The sequence below is a fragment of the Diabrotica undecimpunctata genome, chromosome 3 (genome assembly GCF_040954645.1).
Source record: "Diabrotica undecimpunctata isolate CICGRU chromosome 3, icDiaUnde3, whole genome shotgun sequence".
Lineage (NCBI taxonomy): Eukaryota > Metazoa > Arthropoda > Insecta > Coleoptera > Chrysomelidae > Diabrotica > Diabrotica undecimpunctata.
Window position 1 is genome coordinate 156,271,473 of NC_092805.1, and position 17,235 is coordinate 156,288,707.

At 32.8% G+C, this 17,235-nt stretch overlaps 1 protein-coding gene across 2 annotated transcripts in view; it reads left to right on the forward strand.

Annotated features, from left to right (window-relative positions):
• Positions 1–14,919, forward strand: part of LOC140437641 (cilia- and flagella-associated protein 70-like) — a 50,183-nt gene extending 35,264 nt beyond the window's left edge. The window contains exons 16-21 of one of the 2 annotated variants that reach the window (XM_072527269.1): positions 22–122; positions 186–394; positions 1,606–1,746; positions 6,163–6,414; positions 9,383–9,532; positions 14,817–14,919. In XM_072527269.1, the coding sequence (XP_072383370.1) occupies positions 22–122; positions 186–394; positions 1,606–1,746; positions 6,163–6,414; positions 9,383–9,532; positions 14,817–14,894 (931 nt within the window). In that variant the 3' untranslated portion in view covers positions 14,895–14,919. The remainder of the gene's footprint in view (positions 1–21; positions 123–185; positions 395–1,605; positions 1,747–6,162; positions 6,415–9,382; positions 9,533–14,816) is intronic. The other variant, XM_072527270.1, reaches the window with a different exon arrangement.
• Positions 14,920–17,235: the final 2,316 nt, after the last annotated feature.

The window sequence follows — 17,235 nt, forward strand, 5'->3', positions numbered from 1 at the left end:
ATAGTAAAATATTTTTTATAGTTTAATAGTACTTGCCGCTCTGCTGAGTAATAAAGGGCACAAAGAAGATGCGGAAACATGTTTCTTGAATATAGTGACAGAAAATTCTGAATGGTGTGAAGGTATTTCTTTTTAATATTTTATGAACTAACGGAGAATATAAATATTGTTTGTCAATTTTTTAGGTTGGGCAATTTTCTACCTGTTTTACCAAAAAACCGAAAATTACGGTGGCATGGATAACACCTTGCGCATGGCAAAGAAGTACAGCGATGTTAGTGTACCTTTGGATTATTTCTCAGAATATGAGGATTTAGTATGGACTAGTGAAATTTGTCCCAAAACTGTATTCTTTCGAACAGCTATGCTGTTGCTGAAATTACGATTGTTTTCAGTACGTATCAATTTTCTTATTTAACAATTTTTTTTAATAATTAATGTCAGTGATAATACCTTTTTTAATTCAGGGATGGTAAATATCCACTTAATATTTGAACAGTGGGTAGACTTAAAGACTTTCAGTTTAATTATTATATGAGGTATAGTACAATGAACCCCTCGTTCAGAAGACTTTGCACTACTTTGTTTCTGTTTCTAAATCCAATTTGAATCGCCATGAGTTCAGGCGAGTTAGCAACTTGGTCGAATTAAAATACTACTACTACAATTCTGTAGAATTCAGTTGATTTCAATTTAAGTGGTGATTTTAGTAAAACAATCCTTGTTTTTTTTTAACAATACAATGTTGCCAAATTACAAAGAAAATCCTGAATTTGTTTTAAATCAAATATATCCAATCCAACTGTTACTATAAGAAAAACTATATTAGAAAAGATAAAATATTGATATACTGATTGTATTATAAGTATTACATGTTGAGTTGATATATTAAGATAAATTTCAAGGTAGGTAATGATTTAAAAAATAAGATACCGTTTTATACAACGAATAAAGTACGCAAGACTGCATACCTTGGACACATACTAAGAAATAATAAATATAGCCTACTGCAGGTCATCATGTAGGGTAGAGTCGATGGCAAAAAGGGAATAGGTAGAAAGAGGAAGTCATGGCTGCGAAATATTCGAGACTGGACAAACATGACTGTAGACGAATTATTCCACGTTGCAAAAGACAGACAAGCTTTTAAAAATGTGGTCGCCAACCTCCGTTAATGGGGACGGCATAGGAAGAAGAAGATACCGTTTTAAAAGATCTGAAGATAGGAACATGAAGCTTTTTTAAATGTATAGTGAGTATAGTGTGATGTCTCTTAAAATGTACTTTTGTAATTATAAGATATATAGAAAAACGAACCAAAGAATGAAACTCGATAGAAAATTAGATCTTTTCGGTAGATAAACAGCCGTGTCTGGCATGACAGTGCACATTACGACGAAACTAGTAGCGCCATCCCTTGCTCGGTCTATACATAATAGTCACTCTATTTTCCTCATATTACTGACATTGCTATTACGATAGATGCTGTGATGAATGTTTGTATATGTTGTAATAAATGGGGAGACTCGTAAAATATGCGTACATTATGTAGTACATAATAATGATAAGCCGTAGATATAATTAGTAAATGTTTTTTATTTTTAGTGGACTGAGTTAGCTTTAGCTCAAGAAATAAATACCCATCCAGGATTTACTCATTACCTTCTGTCAGCAGTCTGTTATTACAAAGAATTGTATCGCCACGCTTTGGATCATCTTGAGGAAACCATGAAATATTATGGTCCGGTTAGTATCGACTTATTTCATTCGTTTTTTAAAGATTTTTTGATTTATTCTAGAATAATATATTTTTATTCATTAAAATTGTTAAGTCTTATTATTATTAGTTCTTAATTTTGTTTGAGGTCTTATACAGGAAATGTGATTTTAATTAGAATTTTTTCTTCACTAAATATCAATTATTTTTACGTGTGTGTGTTATAATTTGTTACTTATTGTAATATAAACAATTTTTAGTTATGCAGCTCATACATTAGAAGCAATAGAGCATCAGTGTTGCCATAATTATTTGTTGAGGACTTGAAGCTTGAGAAAGTAAAATTTGCCAAAATGACGGATTACTGAATTTTATTTCAAATGAATGAGTCTTGGCCGTGTTTACTATTTCCCTCCATTGTTGTCGGTCCTGAGCAGCTATTTCCCATTGCTGTATTCCCATTTTGCATAGATCACTGGCTACTGCGTCCTTCCATCTCTTTCTTGGCGACCAACTGACCTTCTGCCATCGGGTCTTTTCCAGAATGTGGTGTTCAGGTGTCTTTCGTCACTCGATCTTAGTACGTGGCCCGCCCATCTTATTCGGTTTAGAATTAATATGAGATGACGTAAATATATATTAACTTAATCAAATCTGAGTGTCCAATTGACCAAAATCATTAATGCTACATTTATATTGAGATATGTCCCAAATTTATGGAAAATAGCTGAGGTTATAATGATACCAAAACCAGGGAAATCACCAAATGAAGTCTCCTCATATATGCCAATATCACTTTTACCAGTAATGTGAAGCTTTTTGAGAAAGTCCTGCTAAAAAGAATGAAACTAATATTAAAAGAGAAAAAAATGATTCCGAACCACCAATTGGGCCTTAGAAATAAACATTCTGCGATTGATATAATAATAAATTCTTCTTCTTAGAGTGCCGCCTCCCTACGGAGGTTGGCAATCATAATGACTATTTTTATTTTTGAGCTTGCTGCTCTAAACAAATGAATCGATCTGCATTAATACCAATCACGTAGATTCTTCAACCATGAGTTCTGCCTTCGGCCAACAGATTTTCTTCCTTGAATCTTTCCCTGTATGATGAGTCTCAAAATTTTATATTTTTCCCCTCATCACGTGGCTTAGGTATTCCAGTTTTCTGGTTTGTACAGTGGTGATTAGTTCTGTTTCTTTACCAACCCTCTCCAGTACTTCTTTATTTGTAATTCTATCAGTCCATGATATTTTTAACACTCTGCGATATAACCAGAGTTCGAAAGCCTCGAGTTCGAAAGCCTCGAGTTTCGAAAGAAAGAATAATAAATTTCTTCTTCTGGTTCCTATCCGTTTCGGATGTTGGAAATCATATTGGCAATCATGATGGCAATCATGTTGGCAATAATAAATTACCAACATTTAAATTACCAACACAGAATTACCAACATAATTATTAGAAGAAAAGAAGTCTGTTCTACAACCTTTTTAGACGTAGCTACGGCCTTCGACAAAGTATGGCATGAAGGTGAATGAAGAATTAAGCGTTCAATTAAGCAAGAAGATGTGTACATATGTATATCTAAAAGAAATCAAATCAGGAGTCCATCAAAAAAGCATATTAAGTCCGGTCGTCTACCTGTTATACACATACGACATACCTGAACTAGAAAATAATAGGTACTATAAGATATATAGACAGTGGTCCATAAATAAAAAAACAAAAGAAAAGAGAAGAACTACTTATCCGTTAAAAAAAATGTATTGGCTGATGGGAAGAAACTTATTTTCTCAGCATTGTCCATAGATAAAAACCAACTGCTATACAAACTAAGACTGAGATCAGTATGGACGTATGGTTGCCAACTTTGGGCCTGTGCCAAGTCAAGTTATATTCAGATTATCCAGAGCTTTCAGAATAAAGTGTTAAGGAACGTCGTTAATGCTCCCTGCTACATCACAAATGTCGACCTTCACAATGACCTTGAGATTGAAGATGTAGATATAGTTATCAGGAAGATGACAGTTTATGTAAAGGTCGAGGTCATCCAGCTCCTCGATAATACTAGGTTAGAAAGAAGACTCAAACGAAGAAAACCGTTTGAGTGAGTGTAAAGTGTAGTGTAAAAGCAGAGCATAGTGCTACATTGTGTGTTAGCTATAGTGCGTAAAATAAGAGTCGACCATAGGGGTAAGCTCTTAGAATGTATGTATCATGTAGTAATTTAAGTCAAAGAAAAATTGATAATTGGTCAACTATGACCAGATTTCACTGGTATAAACACATTTTAAGTGTTTAATAAAAAAAATCAAATGTGAATAAAAAGTTTTTCCATTTTTCCAAAGTTGTTTTTTTCTTGGGACGTAGAAAATAATGTATTTGGTACAATATTTAATGAAGCGATGAAAACCTATTAGGCACATTTGAACGAAAAATCCTTAGACACATATATAAGGGGGTAAAGGAAAATGACATATGGCGCAGAAGATATAACTTTGAACTATACACAGCATACAATGAACCCGAGATCATAACATCCATAAAGATCGGACGTCTGCGCTGGATGGGCCATGTTGAACGAATGTTGGAGACTGAAACACCAAAACATATTATGAGGCAAATACCAGTAGGAAGAAGGTCAAAGGGAAGACCCAAACTTAGATACATGGAACAAGGTCTGAAAACACTTAAGATTACCAACTGGAAAAACAAAGCAAGGAACAGAACAGAATGGCGGAAAATCCTAAAACAAGCCAGGACCCAGAAAGGGTTGTCGAGCTACTGATGATGATGATGACAATATTTAATGGCTATAAAGTGACATTTCTGACAGTATTTTTTGAAATCGGACTATTTCATTACATAACTCCAAGACAGGTCAATATGGGATATAGAGCAGACCGCAAGAGGAAAACTGTATACGCTTTCAAAAGTTTTGTAAAGCGCTGTTTACACTGCACGTGAAGCGAAGCATGCTGCTGGCATGGGCCGGCTGATGTAATCATTTTGAATGGTAGGGTAGGGTGGGGTATGTTTACTCCGACCCGAGCCAATGAGAGGTTCCGCGAGAGTCGTCCCACTTAAGCGCAAGGCACATTGTAATTTCGCACAAGCTTCTAGTTTCACATGCACTTGGTATAAATATTTTACTATTTTAAAAACTTGCGCTATTTACATTGAAAAGATAATTTGATCTAAATAAGAAATTAAGTTTTTTAAGTTAAGAATTTTTTTTATTTAGAAACATAATTCGCATCAACGCAGGGTTGTTAGTTAAGTAATGTACACATAGACTCATTTTTTACATTACATTTTCATTACATTACATTTACATTAAATAGATGTAAATAAATATAAATCTTTTAAATAATCTAGTAAATGTTCGATGTTTGCAGTCAAGGTTTGTAGTAAAGGTGGTTTTTATGTCATCTGAAATTCCATATTTTCTTCCTTTTGCTTCGTAGTACTGGCAATGAATCACAATATGCTTCCCTCACCAGTTTCTGCAGGTTAGCAAAATTTGCAGGTTTCTGCAAATTTTGCAAAAAGCTAATTATGAGCGTCCATTGTTAGTTTTGTTTATAGAAAACAAAAATGGGAAAGTTAGCTAGAAGTATTAAGTTTTAGTCCACATTCAATTCATGTTTCGGTCACACTGTTTATAAGTTCTTTCAACTCTTTTTCATTGGAAGAAATCAGTACCGTATCGTCTGCTTATCTGAGATTATTTATATTAATCCCGTTGATTTGAAAGCTTACATCTTCATATAAGGCTTCTTTGAAAATAAATTCGGGGCAGATATTAAAAAATATAAGCGATAAAATACACCCTTGCCCCACTCCACATTGTATTCCCACTGCTTTCGTCGTGTTCTGATTAATTCGTATCTTTGCGCATTGATGCCGATACAAATTTTTGATAGGGCGATGATCACTACATTGCTTAGCGTTCATTTTTTTTTGATATCATTACAAATGTTGACAGTAGCCAGTATGTTGGTATATGCCTGTTTTCTATATTTTATTAAAGAGGTTTAGAAGAAAATGTTTGCCTTTATCGTCGAGTAGTTTGATTATTTTGCTGGAAATTTCATTAGAACCTGTTGCTTTCCTATTTTTTGATAGTTGTATAGCTCTTTCCTTTTTCCTAGTTGTATTTCATCGAAGGATATGTTTGGACTACGATCTATTTCTGTTTTTTCTTCAGTTCCTCAATATATATATATATATATATATATATATATATATATATATATAAATATATATAAATATATATATATATATATATATATATATATATACATATATATATATATATAAATATATATAAATATATATATACATATATATATATATATATATATATATATATATATATATATATATATATATATATATATATGTATAAGCTTATTTATATGTTTTTATAACTTTTCTAGAATTATGCGGTCTCAAGCCTTGCAGGACATTGTTTTCTGGCTCTAGGACGAAAGGAAGAGGCTGAAAAGCAGTATTATTATGCCCTAGAATCATTTAATAGACCAGTTTACTTACATCTAGTGACTGTTAATTTGGCACAAGTATTAATAGATAAAGGCGCTGATCAAAAAGCTAGAAACTTGATGTTATTGGCTTGCAAATATAATCCGTCTCCTTATACATGGTATATAGCAGGAAAATTATATTATGAAGTAAGTATCACTGGTTATTTTAAATAACATAAATATGATTCTTTAAATATCGTTCTGATAGCTAAGCGGGCCAGTCGGGCCAAACGCACACACAAAAGCGAAAGATTTTGATCAGATTAGATGTGATAAAATACTAATTCACAAAAAGGATGTCAAAAAGTGATGGAAAAAATACTTAGACAATTTATTAAATAAATAATTTAACAGACGACTAGTTGAGTTAACAGAGACCATTTTCAGCCAATGGTCAGGTCCCATTAAGGTTACTTAACTACTAAAAAAATGTTACAGTTGTTATTGTTAAGTTATAGTTAAGTTGATTACCTTAATCGGGAATCTGACAATGAGCAGGCAATTGTAGAGCCCAAAATCGGTCTAAGGCATAATAAAATCAATTTTGGGTAAATATTTTCTTTTCTTTTCTTTTCTTTTCTTTTCTTACCTATTTAAAATGAACTCAAACGTGCAAACACTTCACATGCTGCTTCAATAAAGTGAAGGCGAGAGTACAACAAATATACGAGAAGCCGCATGAGAAAAAATAGGACAAAAGGTAAATAGTAAGGTGGCAAAGAAACTTGGTGGCGCAGTGGTAAGAGCATAAGACTTACTGAGCATCAAACTTTGGTGGTCATGAGTTCGAATCCGACCGAGAGGAGAATTTATTATTGTTTAAATCTTTTCTTTGTCCGATGGGTCCTTACCCGAGGTACCGAAGCCGTTCCGATAAAATAAGCGATGTTTTGTAAAGACAATTACGCAACACATACACACACACAACAACAACAACAACAACAATCACAATAACAACAACAAAAACAACAACAACAATAACAACAATAATAACAACAACAACAACAACAACAATAACAACAACAACAACAACAACAACAACAACAGCGACAACGACAACGACAGTACTGCAACAATTGACTGCTTTAAGACGGAGAGTGAAAAAGCAGGTTTGATTTCTTTTGTCATTTAAATACGTACATAAATCTGTTCACTAGTCTTCTACACAGAATCTAACACATATTAAAGCTATTTATCTCTCTATCTATATAAGGATTTTTACAGCTGTCGCCGCCTGCCTTCTTTCAGCCAACGTCTCCAGTCCTTTCTGTTCTGCTATTCTCCGTCTCTGAGGTCTCGTCTTTCCATGGCCTCGTCCACTTCATCCCTCCATGATCTTCGGGGTCTACCTCTTTTCCTCCTTCCTATTGGGCTCCAATCCGAAATCTTTGCTATCCACCTTGTATGATCTGTTCTTCTCACATGTCCATACCAAATTAAACGTTTTTCTTCGATGTTGCTAAGTATGTCTTGTTCTACTGCCATTCTATATACCCTATATAAAGCTACACACAACGCAAAAGTCTAAGGATATTTTAATAATTTGACAATACCAATGACAGAAATTTCATGACCATATAAATTTGCTTGTACTATAATTGTTGATACAGATACTCACTTCTTATCAAAAAAAAATTGTAAAACTGATAGCAATACGTGTTTTAGAATGTTGTTTATAAGGGACAAAAAAATCGACAATTTTAAGTTTTGTTTATTTTTAACTTTAGTCACTTAATACCATTCTTGCTTAATAGGTGAGTTAAAGATATTGTCTTTTTACCATGAAACGACAACATTTAACATTGGAAGAGATGAATAGAGCCGTGCGCCTCCTTCAAGATGGTATGCGACAAACTCAAGTTGCTGACCAGCTGGGTGTCTCCCAAAGCGTCATAAGTCGTTTGTGGCGTCGGTTTAGAGACACTGGGAGTCCAGCCGAGCAACATCCAGGACGTGGTCGCTCTACAACCGTCGCTCAAAACCGATATTTAATTTTAAATGCCAAAAAGCAGCCAACAACCACAGCATCTGAGCTGGTTAATGAATTATAGCTTGCACATAATGTAACAATAAGTAGCAGTACTGTGAAAAATCGTCTCCATGAAGCCAATCTTCGTAGTCGGCGACCACTGAGATGTTTACCTCTATCTAGAGGCAATCGCGCTGCAAGATTAACCTGGTGTCAAGAGTTTCAGAATTGGACTGACAATGACTGGACCACAGTTTTGTTTAGTGACGAGTCTAGATATGGATTTCATCCAGATTCTCGTCGGACAAGAGTTTGGAGACGACCCGGATGTGGAGAACGATTACGACATCTTCAAGAAGTGTATGCATACAGAGGTGGTACATTAATGGTATGGGGCGGAATCATGATTGATGGAAGAATTTACCTCATTTTCCCACGTGGCTTTCTCACAAGTCAGCAATATTTGGACACTATTCTTGAACCTGTTGTGCGTCCGTTTACTGCTGCTGTTGGAGAAAATTTTTACGTTATGCATGATAACGCTCGACCACATGTTGCGCATATTGTAACAAACTGGATGGATAACCAGGGTATTGATGTATTGCCGTGGCCAGCAGAATCACCGGACTTGAATCCCATTGAGCATGTATGCGACATGCTCTAACGAAGAATTACTCCACATATGGGCAATATCTACAATGAGTTTCAATTAAAAGAGCTTCTGAGAGAATAATGGACACAACTACCTCAAGCAGACATTAACAATGTTATTCGGAGCATAAACAGTAGATGTAGAGCTGTGATAAACCAACGTGGTGGCCATACTTTATATTAAGTTTATATTTCGTATTTTTGTCATTTTATGGTGGTATGTAAAACATGGGTGATTTGCAATATATTTTTTTTGCTCCAATTTTCTGTTTTTTTTTGCAATTTATGGTTTTTGACATATTAAACAACAATTTAAACTACAAATTTTATATTACTTTTTTTAAGTTGATTACAGATAAACAAAATACGTCTATTTATAAAAATATCCCTAGACTTTTGCGTTGTGTGTATTTATATAAGGTATTAAGTTGTTTTTACAATAGTTATCAAATTTACCGATTTTTATATATTTTTTTATACTTTTTTTGTTCTAAGCAAAAGGACTTTCTAAGTGCTGAAGAATGTTTTTCTGAAGCAAATGCAATGGACAATACCTACGCTGAAATTTGGGGTTATTTGGCTCTAGTTAATTTCAAGTTACAAAGACAACATGAGGCAGATCAATGTTTAAACCATGCAATAAAGGTAATAAAATTTATAATTAAAAAATGACAAGTGATTGAAAAATTATCACAAGGTATTTATCGAATCCATTATCACAGTTGCATTTCTCTTATCTGCTGGTAGGATAATTATGAAGTCATCATTTTTTAAAGTTCTTACAGCTATTAATTCCTGTTTGCTTATGTTTTGCTTAATTATATTAGACTTATCTTTCGTGGGTTGGTAAATATTGAGATATTTTCTCCATTAAGCTAATTAAGTCTAATTTTGAAATAGATTTATGAGTCTCAACAAAGTTTAGACCTTTTGACAGTATTAAACTCTCTGTTGCATTTATTTGTCTATTTGATAGATTGATAACTGTTGCTAATATGTCATCATTTCTATTTAGGTTATCTAAAGTAAAGTAAATTTATTTAAATATATATTTCTTTGTTTCTTATATGAATTTTAATATACTATCTCTATACTAAAAATAATTCGATCAAAAACATAATCTAATATCATCTTGAAAAGTAAATCTTCAATACTTACAATGTCTTGTTGAAAGAAAAAATAAAGTCGTCACAGGAACGCAACTCTAAAAATATTGACACGATCATTTTAAAGTCGTCTTCTTTATAATGTATAATATATATCTAAATTGTCAATATGAATGAATCAGATAAAATTAAATTATTAGGAGAATATTTTGCTAAGTAACGAAAGCAAAATTTGTTTAATTTATTAATGTTTTGCATTTTGAGAACGATTTCCGAAATGGAAATCTAAACGTTAAATAAATTTAATTTTTTAGTAAAATTGTGACCAGAAACTCTTTCTTTCTTTCTTTCTTTCTTTCTCCCCTTCCTTTTACCCTAACAGGGTGTCGGATTTAGGCTAGCTATTTTAATTTCCATTTACCCACCTCTTCCATTCTTTTCTGTTTCCTGCCATTATTTTCAATTCCTCGAGTGATTTTTGTTTAAGTTTTCCCGCCTCTACTACTTGCTGTATCCATTTTTTTCTTGGTCTGCCTCTTTTTCTTTTTCCGATGTTTTTTGCTTCATAAATTTTTCTTGTTATTCTATTGGATTGCATCCTCATCAGATGCCCATACCAGTTCATTTGTCTCTTTGCTATTTTGTTCATTATCGGTTCCTAGTTGGCCATTCTCCTAATAGTCTCGTTCCTTAATCTATCCCATTTTGTCTTTCCAACTATCCTTCTTAGATGTCTCATCTCCATTGCGTTTATCCTGCTCTTATGTTTTTCCAGAATTGTCCAGTTTTCACTTGCATAGAGCACAGTCGGTATCACTATTGTGTTATATATTTTTATTCTTGTTTCTCGTGCAAGTTCTCTTTTTCCCATTATTGGGGCTAACGCACAATATAACTTGTTTGATTTCTTTGCTCTTTTTGTTATTTCCCAGTCTATTTTTCCATCATTAGTTATTATACTTCCCAGGTATTCGTAAGTTGTTACTATTTCCAATTCTGAGTTTTTACATTTTATCTTTATTTGGTTATCTTCCTTATCTCCTTTGCCGCTGATTATCATTATCTTACTTTTTTCCTCGTTTATCTCCATTTTAAGTTCTTCTATTTGTTCTACCCATATATCCATTAGTTTCTGCATTTTATTCTCGGAATCTGATATTAGTACTATGTCGTCTGCATACATTAAGGACTCTATTGTTACCGGTTGTAATCTGCGGTAACCTATTATTGTCTGTAGTTGATTAGTTCTGACTCTAGTGTTTCTTATCAATTCGTTCATTACTATTATGAATACCAAAGGGCTGAGACTATCTCCTTGTTTAATTAATACCTCTCTTCCAATTAAATGCTTCCGATCTTTCCCCTGTTATTTGTACCCTTCCTTTTACCTCTTTGTAAGTACTTTCTATAATTTTTATCAATGCATTAGGTACGTTAATTTTCCTCAAGCATTTCCCTATAATATGTCTTTCTATCGTGTCAAATGCTGCTCTTAGGTCTATGAATGCTAATACTAGTTTTTTCCCCGTATCTATGCTTCTTTCTATTAGGTTTCTAATGATATCTATGTTGTCATTTGTCTGTCTTCCCGGTCTAAATGCCATTTGTTCTTCTCCCAATACCATTTCTACTTCTTGTCTCAGTCTCTTCTCTATTATTTTCGTATATATTTTAAAGCACACCGATGACAGACATATTGCCCTATAGTTGTCGCAGTTTACATGTTCTCCTTTTTTGTTTATTGGCACGATGATATTGTTCTGCCAGTCTTTGGGGATTTCGCCACCATTCCGTCACCATTTCCGGTTCAATTTCATCATCTCCACCTGCCTTGCCTATTTTTATATTTGATAATCCTTCTATTACTTCTTCTCTACTTATTTGCTCTGGCTCTGTGTTTTCTTCGCCTTCATTGATTATATTGTCTTCCTTTATCACTTCGGTATCAAATTTTTTCTCATAATATTCTTTCCATACCCTAGCTATTTGTTCTGGGCTTATTTGTATTTGGTTTGAAGTATCTCTTACTGCGTTTATTTCCTTTCGTTTTCCCTGCCTTATGTGTCGTATTGTCGTCCAAAAGTTTCTATTCTAGAAACTCTCCCGACAAAAGAAAACCAGAGATGTCTCAGATAATTTTAAGAAGATTTAACCCAATACACCTAGTCCGAAAATGCTTCCTAGAAAGGGAGCTAGAGCTGTTTGAAGATGGCGCCTTATAAGTAGTTTTTTTTGTCCTAGCTCCAGAACGCTTTTATTTAGAAAAACGAAAATTGGTACGATTATTTATCCTCCAGAATTGAATCGATTTCTCCATTTGCGAATTTCTAGTACCGTTCATAGTTGAGCGAACCGTTGAGCGAAATATCAATGATGACATAGAAAGAAAACAATTAATCTGGTTCGGACATGTTAAAAGAATGCCAGAGTACAGATGGCCTAGAAGAGTACTGGAATGGATCCCTCCTGAAAGAAGAAAGAGAGAACGACCACGGAGAAGTTGGCGCAACGATATTGATGAAGCAATGGCGACAAGAGACTTAGAAGAGGCAACTGCATATGACAGAAAAAGATGGAAATTGGGGGCGGAGAAGCGGCGACAGCCGTAATGAATCCGTTATTATATTATAGCTATTACAAAAAATCTACTCACAAGGCACCATCTCCAAAGAGCTCTAGCATCCTTAGAAAACATTTTCGGACTAGGTGAATTGGGTTAAATCATCTTAAAATTATCTGAGGAATCTCCTGTTTTCATTTGTCAGGAGAGTTTCTGGACACCCTGTATAGTATAACAATCTCAGCACATCGACAAATAATCAAGATCATTCAAATGAAAAGTTACTTTACACAAATAGAATAACGATAGCCTAATGCTGACAGATCGTAACCCACAAAAAATTGAAAATTCATATTTTTGTGTCAAAGGCAACCAACCGTGCATCCATATATGCTGTTAAATTCTCGTAACCTAAATAAAATAGTAAGGTGGCCATTCCCGCGATTTCTAACAAGTCCTAACCCGCTCGCGTTGTTTGTTTACTTCCAACTCATCTTATCCCACAGTGTAGCTTGAATGGCAAAGCGTGTTGGTAGTAATTCGTTTGACCTTTAAAATTAGTTTAACGAAAAGATGGATTTCTAGAAACTTGTGACATGATGCAAACAAGGATCAAAGAAAAAAGAGAGTCTACACCGAAAGCAAAACAGGACATTTTGCGAGTACAGAATTTACGAGAGTTTCTAAATAGGCTGCCTAAAATAGAGAGTCACTATTGCCACAAGTCTACTGGAAAGTTATACCTGGAACATAATTTTAAATCGAAAACTGAAGTATATAATCATTATAAAGAACAATAATCTTTGTAAAGACAGGGAGGTACCATTATCAAATTGTAAATTCTCTACAGAATTTGACGAAATGAATTTAGCATTGTTTAAACCACGCAAGGACCAATGTGATATATATTCATCTTACAAGATAAAACAGGTTACACATGAACAATATGCATCCCACATTAGAGCAAAAGAACTAGCACGCGTCGAAAAAGAAACCGATAAAACCAGAGCCATCCATAAAGAAATTTAGTGTTTTGTCGTCGATGTGCAGGTAGCCAAATTGTGTCCAGTGTTACAGGCTAGTTCTTTGTACTATAAAACAAAGCTTTACAGTATATAACTTGGAAAATCATCGCAGCATGAATTTCGTTTGGAATGAGACTGAGGCAGACCTTGGTTCATCTGTATTCACTACGTGTTTAATAAAACATCTAGAACAATATTTGACCGTTGAAAAGAAAAATGTTATAATATTCTCGGACGGCTGTGGTTATCAGAATAGGAATGTCGTCCTTGCGAATGGTTTATCGGTTTTAGCTCCAAAGTATCCTATCTCACACACACTTTTTTTCTAAACTACAATGACTCTAAAAACTTTCGCTACAGCTCAATTCATCCAGGTAAATCAAAAGGAGATTTGAAGGTAACAGATCTTAGAGGCTTAAAATAACTACCAAATGGGGATATATTATACAAAGTGACCCATGATCAAAAATATGAACTCCTTCCTCAGAGAAAGAACACCGTCAATCACGATTTGGTTTACGATCAACTTTATTCGAATAGATTAAAAATAACCACAAAGAAATGGAAGGACCTTTAAGATCTAAAGTCTGTATTACCTACAGATGTGCACTACTTCTATGATACGCTACCACACGAAGACTTAATCACCAAAGACAATAACAAAAATCAAAAAAAAGAAAGCCAAGATTTAAACTTATTATTTAGTTATTTTATTTTAATTATTCCTAAAAATGTTAACACTAACGTTGTTTAAATGGTATTCGCTTAGTTTGCTACATTTTATTTAAAGTAAACACACATTTGTATCTGTTTTTATTTGAAATTAATAAAAATAAAAAAATAAGGATAATGATTTAAAATGACGTAAACCACACTTTTATGAAGACACCTTGAGTTATAATAACTTACTACATTTTCTAAGAGTTCGATATACTCGTAAGCCGCCATGACGTTGGTTACAATATGTCGTATCCCTTAGTACCCTGATCAAAATTAAACAAATTTATATTTTTACAATAAACTCACTTAGTAGCCATTACATAGTTATTTATTTAAGAAAACATTACACAAGCAATCTTTTATAATTATGCTATACAGTTTTTTGTGCCTCTTGTAAAATTTTCTAAAATTGGGTTACGACCTATCAGCATTAGGGTATCGATAATTAATAGTTTTGCAAATTCAGTTTAAATTTATACAAAATGTGTAACTTATATTTATCATAATCTATTTTTCAGAATAAACTTTCGGATGAAGATATCCTCGAAGTGATTAAAGATGAGTATTCTTTACATAATCATATGTATTCTATTTAGTTTTGAAATAAATTATATATTTTAATCCAATTTTTAATAAAAATTAGTATAAAATTAACTACAATAAAATATACAAACTATATTAAATTGTGACATAAAATGCTTCAAATTCAGCTAAGGATGAATAACTGTTGCCACAGTATCGATTAGATTAGATGGAATGAGATTTATGATGTCTTTTAGTTGGACACGGTCAAATGCCTACACTAGATCGATGAAACATATATTATTAGATTTAAGCCACAAATATTGGTGTAATAAAAAGCTCCCAGAGTTATACGTTAAAAATTATTGTACAAAAATAAAATACCTCAAAGGCTATAATAGCGGGATAAGATGGTCAAAAGTGCCCCCGTACCGCGACTTTTGTTTTCAATAAAGCATATAAAAACATGACTTCATACAAATTTTTAGCTTACCAGAGCCCATAGAACTTCTTTAATCTAAAAAAGAAGTTTTTTTCGACTTTATTTTTTTCTCGACGCAATTTTGCTTTAAAAAATCTGAAAAAATTCATGATGATATATCTTTTGAATACAAAATAGCCTGATTTTTTTCAAATTTTTATATTGAAAAATTAAGCTCAGGAAAAATTATTGAAATTTTCAATAATTTTTTAGGTTATCTTAATAATTTTTGACTATTTTTTAAATAGTATTTTTTTATGTATTTTTTTTTTTTCATTTTTTAAATGGCCAAGGCAGAATTTTCAATTTCTGAGCGGAAAGCATCGAAAAATCAAAAAACCGTTTTTTTAATTCATTTATTTGCACATAACCTCAAAACTCAGTTGGTAATTCAAAATTTTTTCTTCCACATTATCAAAATTCCATGTAAAAGTCCCCATTTCACTCTTTCATAAAGATAAAATTCGAAAATACCACGCTTTTTTATCCACGTATGCTTTTCCATCTAGTTTCTTGCTATGAAACATCATAATCGTAAAAATAATTATTTTTAACATACAAATTCCCAAATTGCGAAAAATTGGCGATTTTCTAATATTTTCTCACTTTATTGGCTCATAACCTTAAAATCTAGTAGCTAAATGATCGAATTTACGCGTATTTTTGATCGCACGCTTCAATTTTATTATACCACTTCTCTTTTTTTTTTCTTTTAAATTTGTACAAAAAAATGAAGGCTGTCTAAATATAAAAAAATCAGTTTTTTGCAGTCAATGGTTAAAAAGTTATTGTAATTGTTTATAAGCAAAAAATCGACATATTTTGCAATATTTAAAATTATTTATCCTCATTTTTTTGTATATAATTGTCTGACTTATATTGTTGCAAAAAAATTTAATTTGGCATAAACACATTAAACAACTTTAAACTATTTGACCGATTGACTTGAAATTTTAAACATATTTTTAAAGTTATTTAAAATTTTTAAATATTTTAAGTTTATTTAAAAAAAAAGTTTTTAACATTTATAAAAAACCGAAATTTTTGATTTATTTTGTCCTAGGACACTTTAGGACGAAGTTAGCGCTTTTTTTTTATGAATTGATAGCAGCTTTGTTTATAACAATTAAGAGACTGTATTGGCGAACGAATGGATATGGGATGAAGAAAAACAACAACTAAAAGAAAATACCAAAGAAAAATTGCCAAAAAGCTAGTTGAAGAAAAACAACCGAGGAGATATATATGATACCGAAACGGCAAGGCAAAGGAAAACCATGGAAGACCATGGAAAACGGAAAAATAAACACAAAAGAAAGGCAACAATCCAAGGATATAATAAAAATTGGGACTTGGAATGTGAGAGGTACTTATGAGCAGGGAGCTTTAAGAAACATAGACCAAATTATGGAAAAATATACAATAGATATCCTTGCTCTGCAAGAAACGAAACAACTGGGAAAAGAAATAATAAAAATAGGAAAGAGCAAACTGTTTAAGAGTGAGGTGACCAAGAGATGTTTGGAGTGGATATTCATGGTGTCGAAGAAAGTAAACAAAGCAGTTGTAAATTTTCAACCAATATCAGACAGAAAATGTTACTTGAGAGTAAGAGGAAAGTATAGGAAGATAAGTATCATTAATGTACATGCGCCCGCTGAAGATAAAGACTTAGAAACCAAAACGGAGCTCTACGAAAAGCTAAGCGTCCTAGTAGGGAATATACAGAAATACGATATAAACATTATCATTGGTGACATGAATGCGAAAGTCGGAAAAGAGGAAATATATGGAAGAATAACCGGGAAACGAACTTTACGTAAGGAATCAAATAAAAACGGGAAAAAGTTAATAGAATTTGCTACATAGAACAAAATGAAGATGCTAGCACAAGGTTTAATCACAAAGATATTCATGAGGTACCATGGAGTTCT